Raw genomic sequence first — 18,802 nt, forward strand, 5'->3', positions numbered from 1 at the left:
CTCGCCTACATCGTCCATATAGGACGACTCGGGAACTCAACTCCTACCCCGGGCAGCTCACCTATCCCCTTATGCCCAGGGGAAAGGTATCAAGCCGTTTGACAGCAGATGCTAGCTGTCAAACCGGCTTTTACGCAAAACAGGCGGGAGGCAGCAAACAGCTGCGACCGACGAAATCGCCTGCCACCGGAAGTCCTCTTCCCTTAACATTCTTTACTACAGGCTAAATATGCACATTTTTTAAAAATTCATTGCTTATAGGACCTGGTTTTTAGCTTTACTATCTCCATTATCTCATTTATACTTTCATTTTTTCCAAATTCCCCTTTCTTTTCACCTTTTTTTCTCTCATGGAAAGCCTTAAAAATGTTATCTCCCTCAGAAAACTAGAAGGCTCTCAGAAAGGAGATTGTAGCTGGATATTTCTGGTGCCTATTTGAAACATCAAAACAGCCATTATGAAATGTCCAAGCTCTTCCATCTGCAGCAGTAATTGGAACATAAAATTCCCATGAGGTGTTCAGGAATCATGTTGCCAAGCAGCAGTTTTTCAACATGTGCCCTAACTCGCTAATAAAGAGATTTGGTTCCTTGAACATACACTCATTAAAATGATGTATCCAAGGGGATTCTGATCAAACAGGACCTGCACAACAGCATAAACAGTTTGCATTGTTTAGTTTCATGATTCATTGAAGCCACTTTGATACAATACATTTTACAAGAATAAATAAAAGGCTCCTTCTAACAATATTCATATATCCAAGGGTCAATGTTAAGAGAACAAATGTTAAGATGCAACCAGACTTTCCAGGTTATAAAATTGGCTCATAATTTTGCATAATCATGGTGATTACCCAATGGTAAAACATATCAGATATAGCTTGGGCTGTTAGTAAGTATCCAATTATATACAGGTAGTCCTCAATTTCTAACCAGTCACTTAATGACCATTCAAAGTTACGACTACTTATGACCTATCCTTAAATTTACAATACCAATCATGTTCACAATTGGTGACATTTTGTGGCAGAAAACAGCAAAAAAATACCCATTGGATATATTGGATTTGCTTAACACCATATGGTTTTCTTAATGCCCACATGATTTGCTTAATGATTGCAGTGAGTTGTCTTATGGTTGTTGTAAAACAGTTATAACAGTTGTAAAATTGAGTCTAATCATGTGGGGAGTAGCACTTATGAGTGCAATGACCTACAACCGAAATTCCAGGTTCCAGTGTGACTGTAAGTCAAGCACTACCTGTATGTCACAAATGAATTTCAGCCAGCATACTTCAAAAGGAGGAAAAAGCATTTAGGAAATCACAACCACAATGAGCAACCCAGGACAGCACACAGAAATGGAAGAGTTTTGTAACAGATTTCATCAGAGAAGGAACAATGATGTGCACTCATCCTCCTGAAAGTTTACCTACCAAGGCAGCCGCAGTGATGACCTGCCCAATGTGCATTATGTTTGTCTTCTAATGAGAAGAATATATTAATTATATTTGCTGCATATGCAAGTTTCTTTCCTTGGTAAGAAGAAAAGACTGGAGAACAGCCTTTTTTCTTCAAGACCCATCAGAGACATATTCAAAATTGTCCAGAAGTAGAAAAGAGAGGAAAAAGATCCCAAAGAGGAAGAAGGCACCAAGCAGCTTTAGATTAATTGGTCAATTCCATTGTCTTGGACTGCATCTTGGTTTAATCTGTGGTTCCCAAACCTGGATAAATTACTCCAAATTGGATAAAAGTGGTTTTTCTTTGGTCAACAGCACACAAGCCCCTTACCTAATCACAACAGGGACATTTCAATTTATTTAAAGTGTTTTACCTACATTAGGTAAAAATGACTTTCTGATAAGTGGTTTTGGATAATGAAGGCAAAAGTTTGGGAAGCACGGGCTTAATCATTCTTTCTTGAGCTACATGGCAAGAAAGTGTGTACAGAGAAAAGAGGCCCTGTGCCAATGGAGCTCATCAATGGGCATGGAAAATGACTCTCAATCACTTGAGATAGTTTTGTCATCCCAACATCTTCAGAACTGAAGAACGGATCCTTAACTCCACAGAGATCAAGTAAATCAAACCTATCCATTGAATAGAAAAACAAACAGTGATGGAAATAAAAGGCTCATTACTGTGAGGGAGAGTTGCATCTGTGTAACCAAACAAGCTATCTTAAGAAGTGTGCCATCCTCCTGAAGATGAATCTAGGATGTGGTGAAGAGACCAAGGTTGATCAAACAGAATGATCCCTGTACATTCCTACATTGATATGTACATAGATAAAGAGACAAATGAAATTGCCACAAAAGGATAAATATTTCAGGGGATTACATGCATCTAAAAAGCCCCCATAGGGAGGTGAAACAGCTGAAAGAACCAGTAGGTTCTTCATTTATCCTCCTAATTGATGGATAAGTGACAAGAAGATAAAGCAGCAGTATGCTGGGACTGAAGAAACCACTACGGTATTGCTGTCAAGAAATTCCTAGACCAAAATAAAGGATGTTTATGCAAGCCTGACCTGCATTTCACATGGGTAGGGAAAAAAATGTTTGGCAAAAAGCTTTCAAAATTTATCAAGAGTGCTATGAATAAATCAGAATGGGGAGAAAGACAGAAGTACTGACTCAGGTAGACAAGAGCAGGGCATTAGGAGCATATAATGTAGAAGGCAGAAGACAGGGAAGATACCTCAATATACAGCAATATAGAGATCTGAAGAAAGGTGCCCCTGTTTGGAATATTAATTTTAATGATTTCTTGAAGCAATCACATTTTTGTTCTGTCTTCTGAAGACTGAAAACATTGAATATCTTAATAATATATATTATTAAAGTATTCCAATTTTTGAAGTACTATGTTCACTCTTAATACAAGATTCAACTTCTGAGTCACTATTACAGGGTACTCAGCTCTAATAGATTCCATGGCAATTAAGAGTCTTAAAGTTTGGGAAGCACTTTTGATGAATATGAAATGCATAAGTGCTTTTAAAAAACCATCAATTCGCATAATTATAGAGACATGTGGAATATATACAACTACTTTGGTCATATGGCATCCAATGGCTAGAAGTAGAAATATAATGCATGAGCCTAGACAAATACATTTTAAATTTATGTTAGCACTTGAGGATTAAAAAGTATTTGCTATTTTTTTTCCTACCATTTCTGGTTTTCTTAAACATATACTTTGCAAGATGTAGAACTATTAAAACAGTTTCATATGAGATATACACACACATACATACTGTACAAACACATACACACATATATAAAAGATATTTAATGTAGAAACGTAGAAATCTGGACAAGGAGTTTCCAACTGAATCTGCTTATGTCCATATTAAAAAAAAGTAGAAATAGAAATGTAAAGTGTGAATGAGGTAAAACTGCATGTCATTTTGTCTTGGTCTGAAAGCCATAATTAGCTAACCAATTTGCTGAATATGTACCTGATGAAGAATAATAGCTGAAATGATCCTAAGCATCTATAAAGGTTACAAGATGTTCATTGGAACAGGGTTGTGCCATGACCTATAGAACAACCAAACACAATCTTAATGTTGCATAAGTTAAAAAAAAAAAAGGCAGGGCCACTTAGGGACCCAGGATGTGTGGAGGGAACAGGTGACAAAAAATGTGTATTAGGCCATTACAATGCAAAGCAGTGATTTATGTATTTGTTTTCAATACTGAGAAGCACTCTACAAAGGTGAGGTTTGTACCATGATGTCACTGCACCAACCACAGTTTCTTCATCACCACTGTTAGTTCCAGATACTTGTGTGCATTCCAGCATCAAAGTCATACCTCATGATTGACATGTCACGCTAAACCACGATTTCTTTAACAATGCATCACTGAATACATCACAATCATTTGAATTCACACATTATATCCCAATGATTGGATCTACCCAAACTTCTAAGCAAAACTAAAAGGTTGTGAAAAACACCTCTTGGAATTGAGCATCAGCATACTATATGGTTTAGTGAGACTGAGTGCATTATTCAAGTTTATGTTCCAAACAATTTGAAAAGAACTGTTTGCTAAAAACCATGCATTTTTAACTGTTCTGAACAGATTAACTAAACATAGCCAGTCCCCAAATGCAACTCTGATTACCATACTGGAATACCTCCTGAGCTTCCTCGTAAATCTAGCCTGACAACCTTTCTCAACTTGAAAGTAGATCTGCCCAGATCAATCGGATCCTGGCTTTTGTTCTTTCTGAGTTCCACATGAAAAAGTTGATATGTGCAGGTCATACAGCAGACCTCTCTAGGCCTTTAACTGAGCAAATGACTGCTAGCAGACTGATAACCCAACTTAGCGAGTCCTTCCTCGTTGAGACTTTTCATTTGAACCAGATGGTATGAATTAAACAATGGGGGAAAAAATAAGTTGTTGAATATGCCATTGCTACCCTGCAAGCTAGTTTATATGAGTGATCTTTTGTGTTTGGAGCATGCTAGACGAATAACTCAGGTTTGGTAGGGTTGAGTTTCCTTTGGGGTATCGAGAGGAGCTGGATTACATCCAATGGTATTCTAACATGGAATTAGATTTTGTTTATGTGTGCTGTCTATTGGGAGCTAATATCGAGAATTTAGGATGTTTCATTCTTTTTCTGTAAGAAGGTGATGTTCAACTCTGGCTTGTTTCATGTACCTCAGGGGAATGTAGGTTTATAAACTCATTTGCATGAAGTACAACTTAGAGCAGGTTTTTTTCAACCTTGGCAACTTGGAGACTTGAAGATTTGTGAACTTCAACTCCCACAATTTCCCAGCCAGCCAATGGCACACTTCGTGTGTTTATAATTCATATATTAGCAGCACAAGAGGAAAAAAAAACCACACACATGCAGGAACTGGGGGTAGCTTGCTGCCAATCATATATTTCAGTTTCAACAGCCCCCTCCAAATCCCCCAATGTGTTGTTTTTGAGCTTTAATCACTGACTTTAAGTAAGAGGCAACAAGTGTAACTTCAAGCTTGGAAAATGATTATTTTTATTACTCTTTTTTTCTAATTCAAAATAAAGAATTAACATTTTCTTAATTCCATCCCCTAGGATTCTCTTTTCCTTATTTGAAGCAGAATAAATTTAAAAAACAAGCTAACATGGGAATGAATAAAAGTAAAAGATGAACATTAAATCATTAAATGGCTACCAATCAGGAGGCTGATTGGTAAAAGATTCAGGATCATGGGCCTCTTATTAGTTTACATTAGTTTTGTGAACAATCAGGTTTTTTTTAAACAGAATCTTCTTTTTTGTAATTTGATGGAATAATCTTTCAACAAGTGAGTAGGGTCAAATAGATTCTTACTGCATGTTTTTGAATTTTATTTGTTTTTCCATTTTCTAAAAAAAAATGCCACGTTTTTCATGTAGCTTTACTTCATGTTTACTTTACTTTTCATGTACTATGTCCTTTTGACAAATCCTATTTGCCTCTACCATGGCCATACTGGGTCATCCTTTTTTTAAATGAGGATTCATATATTGTTGAGAGAGAGTATCCTAAAATGAGCCATTTAATCCAAAATGTTTCCTTTAGCATCAGCTTTTCTATACCTTAGTGCTGGCCAGTACAGTATATGAACATTGTGGATTGGATATTTGGAATATATTAGGATGAGACTGCTTTCAAATCATTTACATTAAAAGGTTTTTTTTCTGAAAAAAAAATCTCTTGCCATCCATCTTACTGATGGAAGCACAATTAGCAAGAAAAATAAAATTAAATGGAGAATGCAAGATAGTGCCTTGTCTTAATCAAACTTATAGTAAATTCATTAAAATCATCAGAATCCAAACCTGCCATCTTCATATACTAATTCTCTCAACTGAACTAAAAATGTAATGATTCAGAAGAAGAGGACTAATAATAATCCATATTGAAGTTAGCTTTTAGGATGTTTTATTTAGTAATACATTCTTGGACTTGTTCTTGCAAATATTATCCACATTTTTCTCCATATGATCGCCTTCTGCCACAGATCACCTCTCACCGACCGATACGCTCCCACAGAGAGGGTCTCCTCAGGGTGCTGTCAACCAGACAGTGCCGGTTGGCGACCCCCAGGGGGAGAGCCTTCTCTGTTGGAGCTCCCACCCTCTGGAATCGAGCTGCCCCCAGAGATCCGGGTGATTCCGGATCTCCCCTCCTTCCGCCGCGCCCTCAAGACGTGGCTGTTTCAGCAGGCAGGACTGGCCTAGGGATATTTTACTATTGGATTTTTAATTAATTTTTAACAACAAGAGAAGGCCTATTTAAATATATTTTTTAATTTGTTTTAATTTTGTATGTCGTATCAATTGTTCTGTTTTTAGTTGGCTGTAAGCCGCCCTAAGTCTACCAGGAGAAGGGCGGGATATAAATGCAATAAACTTGAACTTGAACTTGAACTATGAACAATGTGGAATTGAGAAGCCAACAACCAATGGTGACCACAGTATCATTTGAATGTACAGAGGACATGAGCATCTTATTATAAAACTGAATTTGGAACTGGAGGAAGAATAGCATATGACATACCAATGTTATCATATAAACAATTCAGAATGTAAATTAAGGTGACCTAATGCCAACAGAATATTCAATCAGTCAAGAGTCTTGATGTTCTCTCAGTTTGGTTCAGCCTCTCAATCTGCAATACTTGAATCCATGAAAATCAGAAAACAGAGACAAAAGTTATTTTTAGCAATTTTATCTCCTTTGCGTTTCCATACTAAATGCTTTTCTTTTTCTTGTTTCTGCTTGCAACAATATTAAATTTAGAATTCCAGTGGGGGGGGGGGAAGCAGAAGAATTTGGTACTGGAACAGAACAAATGAAAATGTCCTTGTACATGGAGGAAACTTCCATACATAGACAAACACCTATTTACTTTAAACCTTAACCTTCTTCCTGTCCTTTTTTAAATACTCCACTATGGTCACATTATCTACCAAACTTCGAGTTTTACTGTGAGGTTTTTCATTACATGAAGGTTTCGGGGTCAGGTCAAGTAGAGAAATACCCATAACTATGTATTATTGATAAAACAGGTTGCTGAAAAGTGGAAAGTTCCAGACTAACATAATTTAAAATTCTAGAAGGGGGGGGAGACCACCTAATGATACAGCAATCTGCTTCTACAAGAGTTGCAGATTTTCCAAGTATAAGAATCAAGGGAAGAAACCTTGATTCAGTCATTCATAGATTCATATGGGCATATGTGTGTATGTATGTGGGTTTCAGGCAAGGAACAGAATACAAATAAAAGTAAAAGTAACAAAAAATAAATATGTGCAAGCAGGTTGCAACAAACAAGTTAAATTAATCAGATACAGTAGCTAAACCAAAAGCTTAGCAATGTATTAGGTGCACTTAATACCATTTATTTCAGTAGAAATTTATTCAGTCTGAATCTAACCCTCTTACTGTCCCTCTTACTGTACTGTTCTGTTTGTTCAACCATTTCTTCACACTAGATTTTCACACTTTCTATTCATACTCCCCCCGATGGTCTGCTTTTATTTTTAAAAGCACTGTAATAGTCCATTTATATGGGCCAATACTGATTTTGTTTCCCTATGCTAGATAATCTTTAAATTCCATTCCAGACCAATAGATTCCAGATGTGAATTTTCTCCAACAACCTAATCATTCTTTATCACTTGACTTCATCTAAGTCAAGTGATAAAGAATGATTAGGTTGTTGGAGAAAATTCATTTCTTGAACAAACCAGAATAAATATTGGATTCTTCATTGCAGTCCTCATCTGGCCTATTTTGATTTACAGCTGAAACACAATTTCTCTCCTATTGCTTCAGGCTGTGACTGGATCAACACACAAGAGTTTTCTGTCCAGAGCAGCAGCCAGACCCAGATCTGCACTCCAAGTTATTCACATGCTACTTGTTCTTGGCCCCACACCTAGTAACACAAGTCTTCCTAATCCTACTTCTATGTAAAACATACTGTTATAACAACTCATACTATTCCACAAAACTTAATTAAATAAATTATTACAATCTATCATAATTTCTCTTGGGGAATGAATGTAAGCTGAAGTTCCAGATTCTGCCTAACAGAAGCATTCAGTTCTATTAAAGAATAGTCCCTCCAATTTTAAACAAATACATGAAGCTGCCTTGCACTGGACCAAATAGCCTGCTGATTCAGGCTGTGCCACATGTACTACATACTGGTATTGTTATTTGAAGGTATCTAGAATAAAAAGCAGAAATCTTCCCTAACTTTGGAAAATAATCTCCATCCCTTGAGAGAGCAAAAACTAGACCACCTGCCTGAAAAACATGTGCAATAGTGCTGACTGAGCTCTTAAATAAGAAACTACAGCCAGCTATGTGATCTAAAGTAGGAATAGGGAATGTAGGGTCTGCCAAACTCTCAGCAGCTCAGTCAATATTGCCAGATGTGAGGGACCCTAGGAACTGTAGCTCAGCAACAACTGGAGGACCAGGATTTTCTGCAACTGGACCAAAAGTAGGGGGAAAGACTTCCAGATGTGCTGCCTTCCTATTCACCTCTTATTACAAATCTTTTAGGCTCACTACCTGTAGCCACAATCCAAATTGTCCCAATATTAATTTTGATATCTTATTTATGTATTATTAACCACTTAATTAAATTACACTTAAGCAGTAAATATGTATATCATATACGTATACATGGTTCCAGGTTTAGTGATCAAGGTAAAGCATGGCATGGCATGAACCAATAACCTTAAATAAGACAGCCAAGTTCATCATGGTGAATATCTTGCATGTACCATTACTTAAAAACACACTTCATATTAGCTGCAATGCATTATTCTAATAGAACACACAACTCTCAGAACAACACAAAGCGTCTTTAATAATATATAAAGGGAAAAGATAACAATGGTTCTGTACGTCTGCAATAGTCTACCAAGATGAATGCTGGAGGGACTTAGGCTATTACTCATTGCCCCAGAAACGACAGTCTGCTGTCTTGAAAAGCTATGTGTAGGTATGCATATGCATCTGTGAGACCTCTATCGTTCTTCTTCCAAAGGCAATTTAGGATGATAAACAAAATGCATAACTGAGTGGTTAAGAAATCCTATTTGGACTTTTGCCATTCTTCTACTGGCAAAGAAAAGCCATCTGTTCATAAGCTGTTTCTTTACCATGAAATAAGGAACCAAACACAGCAGAAGGAGTACATTATGTGGCTACTTTAACAATGTAATCCAGCCTCTTCCAATGTACGTGTTTAGATATGTTAGATAATGACTTCCCATTATCTTGACCATAGTTGAGTATATTGAAACACAATGTAAGACAAGATACCTGGAGGGTACCAGTGGAGAAGGCAATTTAACAGTATACTTCTTCCCAGATGTTGCCATACTATCTCCATAGGTTTTAATCAGAATTCACAGTACTGATATTAGCAAGCTATGCCTCCCCTCTGGAACTCCCACAACTTAATTGGAATTAAGAAATTGCCATTTGCCCTAAATTCTTGAAATAGTTCAGAAATGAAATCTAAAAATATTAGGTCCCCCAAAATGTTAATTGGTGTCACGGTAGCTTAATTACTGTCATGACTAATGACCATAATTAGCTGGATTACTTAAAAGAACTAGTAAAGAAAACTCCCTCATAATTTTTCCATTGCTTATAGCAGAAGTGCAAACACATGGCCTGTGGACTGCATGCAGCCCACGACACTCCTGAGAGCAACTCAGACTATATTAAAATGGAATTGGGAAATATTTAACACAATAAAACAAAATAAAAATGCAATAAAACATAGAAAACATTCCATTTTAAAACTAAATAATGGTAAACATAATCAACAAAGACTATAATACTCCGAGACCACGACTTGTGAGAAGTCTTGTACCAATTTACCACCTTGACTTAACTGCAGAAGTGCAGACTGACCAGGAGCACGACGTGACTGGACTTCCCTCTCAAGTCTGTGCTGTAGCGGTGCCAAACGACTTTGCTGATGCAATTAAGTTGGGGCATACTCATACAGTAGAGGTACACATTTGTACACCATTTATACACCATTCAAAAGAAACAATAAAAGATCACTTACACACTATTCACAAACAAAAATGTTTCTTTTTTAATGCATTAATTATATCTAGTTCCGATCTGATTTTTAAGTGTTGATATATATTATAAATGTATAAATGTGGTTTTCTAAGTCAAGGGTCCCCAACCCCCGGTCATGGACCAGTACCGGTCCGTGGCATGCCAGCAACTGTATTTAAGATTTGTTTAAGATAACCTTTATTGTCATTTTTTTCCTGTGGGCACAATGGCACACATTAAAAATGAAATTTAGTTGCTTCCTCTCAAAGTGTACACATACACAACACATTTAAAACATACTATATAGAACATATGTATAGACCTACACCCTTACATATAAGTAACATATAAATATTATTCACTGTCCACATAAACAAGTAAAGCCTCATCCGTGGGATGCAGGCACTCTCCAGTCTGTGGAAAAACCTTTCTCCACGGAGCCAGTCCCTGGTACCCAAAAGGTTGGGGACCTCTGTTCTAAGTCAATATGCAGCCTGCAGGAACCCTTGCATAAGGTGGCCTAGCATGGGGGGGGGGAGAAGATGGAGTGGTTCCATGCGAGTGGCAGGCACGAGTGAGCACAGCTTCGAATGGAGCTTCACACGCAAGCACAAACAGCTGCCACTTGCTGAGTGGAGTTTCGCATGTGAGAACAAGTGCCTGCCACTCACACGCCTGCGGCTAGCCTGCTCATGCACCATTTGTGCAGCCCGATTCCGAATGGGCTGTGGCCCGGTAGTGAGCCGCAGCCCGAGGGTTGAGGACCCCTACCCTAGGGAGTTACTTTTTATATCTTTGGCTCTATTTGAGGGAGTCTATCCCAAACCTCTACATTCCAGGTGTGTTTGGACCATAACTCCCAGACTTTCCAGCCAGCAATTTATTTCAGCTGCTTTCTTATAATATAGTTCATATAAACATATCAGAATATTTTGATAAGATCAGAGGAGAGCATTTATACAGCTCCTTAGCTGACCATAAAATGATCAGAACAATAAGCCACATGCTACCAAAATAAGAACCAGAGTTTTTATATTGGTTTCGTTTTCTATTCTGGCTACACTACTGCAGGATTTAATAATGTCATTTATCAGCAGCATAAGTGGTTCCTACACCTGTTCTTCCAATGGATGGGCTCACATATTACAATAAGCCATAAGGCATAGGTAGTTAGTTATGGGCTTAATGTGATATGTAGATGGAGTCAGTAAAATGAAATCATGGCTTGTTTTATGGCTGTAAATCACAATAAGAAACAACCATTTTCTGTGGCTTTATATGGAGTGCAGAGAGGATGCATGGTTTCTTTGTGGTTTCCTATCTTATTCTGTGTTTGGTTCAAATGTAGTTCAAACTTAACGTTAAAAGGAAACTCACATTATACAGCCCTGACCACATGGTACTCTGATTATTTTGCTTGCCTGCAAGATTCAATTGTTTCTATCCTGTTCAATAAACTAATATTAAGGCGAACCATAGTTTAGCATAATGTACCCAATGTGATTGTTGATAAAAGACATTATCTTGTGTTCCACAAAAGACAAATAAGATATTATTTATGTAAAGGAACTTGTATATTTCAATGCACAAAATAGCTGAGCTACAATTAATTGAACTTTGTCTTCTGTAGCATCAACAGAAACATATTTTTCTTTAACCCAATTATATGTATTGCCTGTTTACTAAGATGAATATGTGCATTATTAGTGAAAAATTATGTTAAGAATTGCTACTGTTACTAAAAAAAAGCATCACTGCATGTATTTATTTATTTTTTTTAAAGTGCCACTTCTCTATTCTTCAGCTGCCAACATATAGTTGACATTTGATTCCACAGTGAAAAGTGTTCCCTTATTTTGGATAGAATATTAGTTGAATGATTTTCTAACTTCATGGTTCATTGCACTGTACCGTCAATATAGCTTACCACCCTTTTCAGCTTTTGAATCACACCATGCAAATGACATGCAACCTTTCCCAAACTGTTTATTATGAATGACGATTCAGAATCTGACCTTGACTTTGACAATGTTGCTCCAGCTGAACCTGTGAATTATCTGCTTCAGGAATCTTTAAGCCATGATTCATCTGAGGTTGCTGATCAACCACAGCATCTCCTGAACAGCTGGAGCAGTCAGATGATGAAGCATCAACCTTCCCTCCCAAGGCCCCAGGTCTCAATGCATGCAGCAGTGAACAGGGCAACATCATTCAGTGAGGCTCTTCGGCCTGATTAATTGCAGACACCTACTTGCAGATTTATGTAGCTGCTTTGCTTTCAGGCTTTGTTGGAAATAACTTTCCAGTATTCCAGTTTGTGACTCTAGTTCAGTGATGGTGAACCTTTTAGAGACTGAGTGCCCCAAAACCACTGCCCCCGCCGCTCCGTCCCGCCCGCTACACCCCCTTCCCCGTCCTGCCCCACCTGCCGGGCCACCCACCACCTTCACGGCCCAGATCACCTAGGCGGCTCTGCAGTGCCACGGTGGCCACGCCCTCTGCTCGCGCCCCGCAGCATTATCTGCACGTGACAGAGCGTGAGGGCGGAGTCCCTGCTGCCCAGCTGCCATGTGCTTGGCTGCGCTGCTCCATGCCCGGGGGCACTCTCCTCCAGGGGGGCTGCTGGTGAGAAGGGGGCTGTGGGGGGAGATGGGGCTGGGGCGATGGTGCACGTGCCCACAGAGAGGGCTCTGAGTGCCGCCTCAGGCACACGTGCCATAGGTTTGCCACCACTGCTCTAGTTCCTACTTCTTGTTTATAACCTTTTGACTCTTGGACTGGCTGTCTTAGTATCCTATGATTCTTAGAATGTATTTGGAGTACTGTCTTTCTTCTTGGACAATAATTGGCCCTGTTCAGGCAAGCATTCTCTACTAGTTATTTGAATTATAATGCTATCCGCTGTTATCTGCCTAAATTGCAGTAAATACATCAGCTCCTTAGTAACTGTGTCTGCAAACTTGAAACAGAAAACTGATTGGACAAATCTGTGTTACAGAACTATGAACTGTACTGGGTTCTTGGCAACCTGGTACATATCATGCCTTTTCTTTAAAAAAAAATCAGAATACAAATTAGAAAAAATTGAAGCAACACCTGAATACATTAAAAGCACACCCATTTAAATGAAACAATCTGTAAATATAAATAAAAAAATAAAAAAGATTTTGAAATTCAAGCAGAAACAATATCCTAATCAAGGAACTACCAAGGAGAAAGCCACAATACCAACACTGGCAGGATAAGCTACTATGCAGTCCTTGACTTACAACCACAATTAGGACTGGAACTTATGTCATTAAGCAATGAAGTGTCTAAGTGAGACATGCCTGATTTTACAACATTTTTTGGGCTACAGTCATTAAGAAAATCCCACTTCTCCCATTGTTTTTGCTTGTCAGAAATCCCTTTGGATGGTCACAAATGGTGGTAACGTAAATCCAGGATGCTGCAGCCATTGGGAATACATGCTAGTTGCTGGTCTGAATTTTGATCACTTGATTGCAGAGATGCTGCAAGTCATAAATGCAAAAATCAATCCTAAGTCCCTTTTTTCAGCATAATCATAACTTCAAACAGTTGTTAAATGAATGGTTGGAAGTTAGGATTACCTGTGAGGTCCTTGGTATTATCTGAGCTTGGTTGTCTTCTTGAAGATGTTTCATTACCAAATTAGGTAACATCATCAGGGTTGATGTTGATGTTACCTAGTTTGGTAATGAAATGTCTGCAAGAAAACAGCCAAGCTCAGAGAGCAACAAGGAGCCCACAGTTCAACCCTGAGCCACAAATATTCTCTTCTATTGAGAACTACCTGTATATAAATATAGGGAGGAAGCCCTACACTCACACTGAAGAGGTTACCTAATTAGGTAGTGAAATGCCTGCAAGTGAACAACCAAGCTGAGAGAGCACCAAGTTCTCCAAAGATGAAAAAAGAAAAGGATAAAAAAAAACTCAAGCTAAACAAATTAAAGATGTACTGTATATTATTAAACACAATAATTTATCATCACTGATTTACTAATAAATGCCATACACTTTACATCACATGCTTAAGAGTATTAGCAATCTAAATACATTTTGTTTAATTGATTATGTGCCATCATGTTTTTATCAATACTTAGTGAATAGAGAGAGACAGTATATCTTCTCTATGGTCCTTCAGGTTTTCCAATATTGCACCTATTGTCACTATAACTGAGTCCATCCACCTTGTTCTAGTTGTCCTTTTCTTCTGTTTCCTTCCACTTTTCCCAGCATCAGAACCTTGTCCACAGAGCTAAGTCTTTACATAAGATGTCCAAAGTTGAATAATTTGAGCCTGGTAATTTGGGCTGCAAATTCCATGCTAGATTTAATTGGATGAGCATCAATTTCAGAAAAAAAGACAGTCCTGCGGAGATATTCAGATCCTAAGCTGTATAAGTCTTTAAAGTTGATTTAAAGTGTGCTAATCAACACAATGAATTGCACCTGGAAGCAAAACTGGCAACCAGTTCAGTTTTCACAGTAGTGGTGTGAACTTGGCAAACTGGAAGGTGCCCCTTATTTCCTAAGGACATTTTTAAAAAAGTATTCCCACCATTACAAAATGACACCCATTAAGCTAATAACTTGAAATATGATAGGCATGGTCTTAATGGCTCCGAGCCAGGAGTATTAGGTTTGTTTGCCCATCTTGAGTTTTATACACACACACAACTATATCTATATTTGATTAAATAATTGATTAATTGATGAAATTGATTAAAGATTGATACAAAGATGTAAAATGTGCTAAACCTTAACATATTTAAACTACTCCAATTTTAATATGCTGTTATAGCCTCCCAGTCCAAAAGACTATAGACATCTTACAAACCAATAGTAGATTTTTTTTTCATATGTTGACCCACATCTCTTTTCTGCCTTCATCCACACAGGGCAGCCCTCACCCTCTCTCTAGTCTAAAGACCATTGGTAGTCTCAGCTTATGGAAGATGGATGTTGTAGTCTAATGTATCTGGAAGGTAGCAGATTTGGAATAGTGAATTTAATGGAAAATCTGTAAAGCAGTAAAATTAGAATGGTATTGCTACCTAATTATTTGGGTTGTGATATTTTTAACTGTGTCTTTCCTAGCACCATGGCAACTGCTAATGATGCCAAGAGTAAAAATTACTTTAAGGAGGTTTTGGAAAAGTGCATTTTTCAGCCTTTGAGTAGCACATTTTGTTTATAGATGCATATTTTCTTGAATACTTGTTCAATAAACAGTCTGTTGATTGCAAAAAGATTAATTAAAAATGGAGGCAGTTTTAAAATTGCAAGTTCTAACTAGAAGATACAATTAACTTGTTTACTAATGAGTATACCATTACATTACAACACAGACACACACACACACACACACGTCATTTCATTCACTAGGCAAGCCATATCAATTGAATTTATCTAAAGGCGTTATTTAATCAAAGTATTGGTAAGTAGAGTAGACCCAATTTCAACAAAATACACCTACTTGGACATAAGTAACTATCAATTTAAACCTCATCTTGCTATCTGTTTCAGCCTCACCTTGAGAAATCAACAAAATGTGTTTCTATAGTTCAAAATTAATTTATGAAATTATCTGGCATAAGACACAAAGACATGGACTGTGGACTAAGATTGTCTTAAAACCTTTTGAATAATGCTGTTGAAGAGGCCATAGCAGGTGAAATCACACACTACAAAGTTCAAACAAAACTATATCATAACCTGCAAACCCTCTAATAGTCTATCCCATCATGACATTTGTCTGAAATGGTACTGTATAGGGTTTCCTGCCTGAGCAGGGGGTTGGACTAGATGACCTCCAAGGTCCCTTCCAACTTTATTATTATTATTATTATTATTATTATTATTATTATTATTATTATTATTATTATTATTATTATTATTATTATTATTATTATTATTCACAGGTCAGATATTTTTACACATCAGGTACCTTTTATTTTGCCTCTGAAGTCCCTATTATGCAAAAAACATCTGTGTAAAATTAGTGATAGCTTATATCAAAAACTGATAATTAACTTCTTATTGTAAAGATCAACTACACTAGTCTAAAATTATGTGCCATCAAGTTGGTATTGACTCTCAGCAACTACATAGATGCTATACAACTATGCACAGCAAACTGTACCAAACCACACAAAAAAGAGCAAAACCCACCAATAAGAAGAATGTCATGAATTGCACCATGGTAGATTTCACATTTGTTGCATTTTCTACATTAACAGATGACAATTCATCCAGTATTTTTATAGATGCATGTAAATTTCCAAATACAAAAAAGAATGTAGACCTATTCAGAGTGTCAAAGCTACCAAAAGCAGTAGCATAATAAGACAGATTAGGAATACAAGTCAAAAAAGGGCAAGAAAATGGTAAGACAACACCTATCCACGCTAAACAAGTTCAAATCACCAGGACCAGATGGATTACACCCTAAGGGTCTGAAGGAACTGGCAGACGTGATCTCAGAATCTCTGAACCATATCTTTCAAAGATCCTGGAGCACTGGAGAATTACCAGAGGAGGGAAAAGTAGTTGATGTAGTTTCTAGGTTGAAGTAGAAGACCTCCAAGGTCCCTTCCAACTCTGTTATTCTCTTCTGTTATTACCTTTATACTATCAAGTCAGTAAAATTTAAAATTCTGTCTACTATGTTGCTATCTGCAATGTCTTGGCATCTCTGACTAAAGATTTCTAACAATCCACACGACAGGCTCTATGCAAAACAGGTAGATTCAACAAGATAAGCATACATGGTCTCAACCATTAATTTAGATCCAAATTCTACTTTATTAAAATAAACTTTTCTTACATTATATTAGGAAGAACATTATATTAGGGAGAATGAAGACAATCACCATTTCCTTTTTTTTAATCCTGGGGAAAATTCATTCCTAAATTTGAGATATCCTCTTACAATTTTTTTTAAGACACCTGTATTACCATTCCCAGATTTTATACATTAGCACAGGGGTCTCCAACCTTGGCAACTTTACCAGTGTGGACTTCAACTCCCAGAATTCCTCAGCCAGCATGTAGTCAAGTTGCCAAGGTTGGAGACCCCTGCCTTAGCAGATGTGCTCTGGAACAGCCTTTAGAAGGTGAAGCTACTGGGTTTTCAACTCCTGCACTATCCTATTATGAAATGATAGATAGCTAGACAGAGAGATAGCAAACATTTCTTCATACTTCAAGCCAAAGTATTCCATGCTAAAGTACTTAAAAAAAAATCTTCCGGTGCTCTGAAAATTCACACTGAATGAATAAACAAAGTGGGCACTTAACTGGAGGATTGCTGTAGCATGTATGTTATATCACAATTCTGGCATGTTAAACTCCTAATTTCCCCAATATTCTATGACCTGGTTATCTCACTAAGATTACTGAACAAATTATAATTGACTGGATTTCTACAATCTGCTAAACCAGAACCAATAAAGCCATACTGTATATTAAGATGGTCAGACATCAATCAGAGCACTGGAGTTTCACAATCAATTCTTATCAGAAACTTTACTGCTGGCTAGCACAGTGGTATATAGTGTGATGCTAATGATGACAGGACCACAGGTTCAAAGTTCATATTGGTCATGTTGAACAGAGAGAAATCCTTTTGCTTGTTTTTTCGGGGAGAAAAACCTACCACAAATGCATTCACTGAATTTGGATAACATGCTGTGTTATAATGTGCTTGTCTAATGCAGTGGTTCTCAACCTGTGGGTCGGGACCCCATTTGGGGTCGATCAACCATTTCATGGGGGTCGCCAAGCAAGGCATTCTGCCATTTTTTTGTACGCCATTTTTTTTGTATGCCATTTTTTTCCCCCTTTTCCGGCGGGTGCCTTACCTCCCTTGGGCTGGGCCAGCTGGTGGTCGGCCTGCTCCGTCTCTGCCGCTTGCCAGCTACGCCTCGGCCGGCGCAGGGGGTGGAAGCACGCATGCGCGGCACTCCCGGGCAGGGAAAGTCCTCGACTTACAACCGGTTGGGTAGTCCTCAACTTACGACCGGTTTAGTCCTCGACTTACGACCAGTTTAGTCCTCGACGTACGACCGGTTTAGTCCTCGACTTACGACCGGTTGGGGTCGCGGCATTAAAAAGGTTGAGAACCACTGGTCTAATGTATGGCTAAATGTGCTTTTTTATGTCAAACCAAACCAATGTGATTGTTTTATGGCTTATTTTGGAGAACCCAGACAATCCCATTTCATAAACTATGTTTCAATTTAAAAAAGAGTTACATATAATACAAATGCATTCAAAATATGTTCTAAAAAGTTGACAAACCAGTTTAAAGAGAACACTTTATAAAGACAGTAGATATAGTCAGTCTTACATCATACCTTTACATAAATTAATATTTCGTGATTTGTTGAACAGATATTGCATAAGGAAAACCTCTGCAGCTGGCACGCTTATTATCTCTCCTTTTTGGAAATGGGAATCAATTCATTGGATCCTTTCAAGGCCTGGCAATTTCTTCAAATACCTTCACATTAAGTTATTTCCATGCCCACAGAGATAAGCAATATTCTGCATTCTACAAGAAAGGTTTGAAAATGCCTTTAAAGCAATAAGAAAACCTTTGTATTAACCATAGTAGCAAATATCATATACAGGATCTGTCTGGTTTTAGTAAAGAGCAAAAAGAA

At 37.7% G+C, this 18,802-nt stretch overlaps 1 protein-coding gene across 1 annotated transcript in view; it reads right to left on the minus strand.

Annotated features, from left to right (window-relative positions):
- CLMN (calmin) overlaps positions 1-18,590 on the minus strand; it is a 78,191-nt gene extending 59,601 nt beyond the window's left edge. Inside the window, exon 1 of the mRNA XM_015819068.1 lies at positions 18,494-18,590. Within this exon, the coding sequence (XP_015674554.1) occupies positions 18,494-18,539 (46 nt within the window). The 5' untranslated portion in view covers positions 18,540-18,590. The remainder of the gene's footprint in view (positions 1-18,493) is intronic.
- Positions 18,591-18,802: the final 212 nt, after the last annotated feature.

This window comes from Protobothrops mucrosquamatus, unplaced genomic scaffold, assembly GCF_001527695.2.
Source record: "Protobothrops mucrosquamatus isolate PMUCROS unplaced genomic scaffold, P.Mucros_1.0 scaffold856, whole genome shotgun sequence".
Lineage (NCBI taxonomy): Eukaryota > Metazoa > Chordata > Lepidosauria > Squamata > Viperidae > Protobothrops > Protobothrops mucrosquamatus.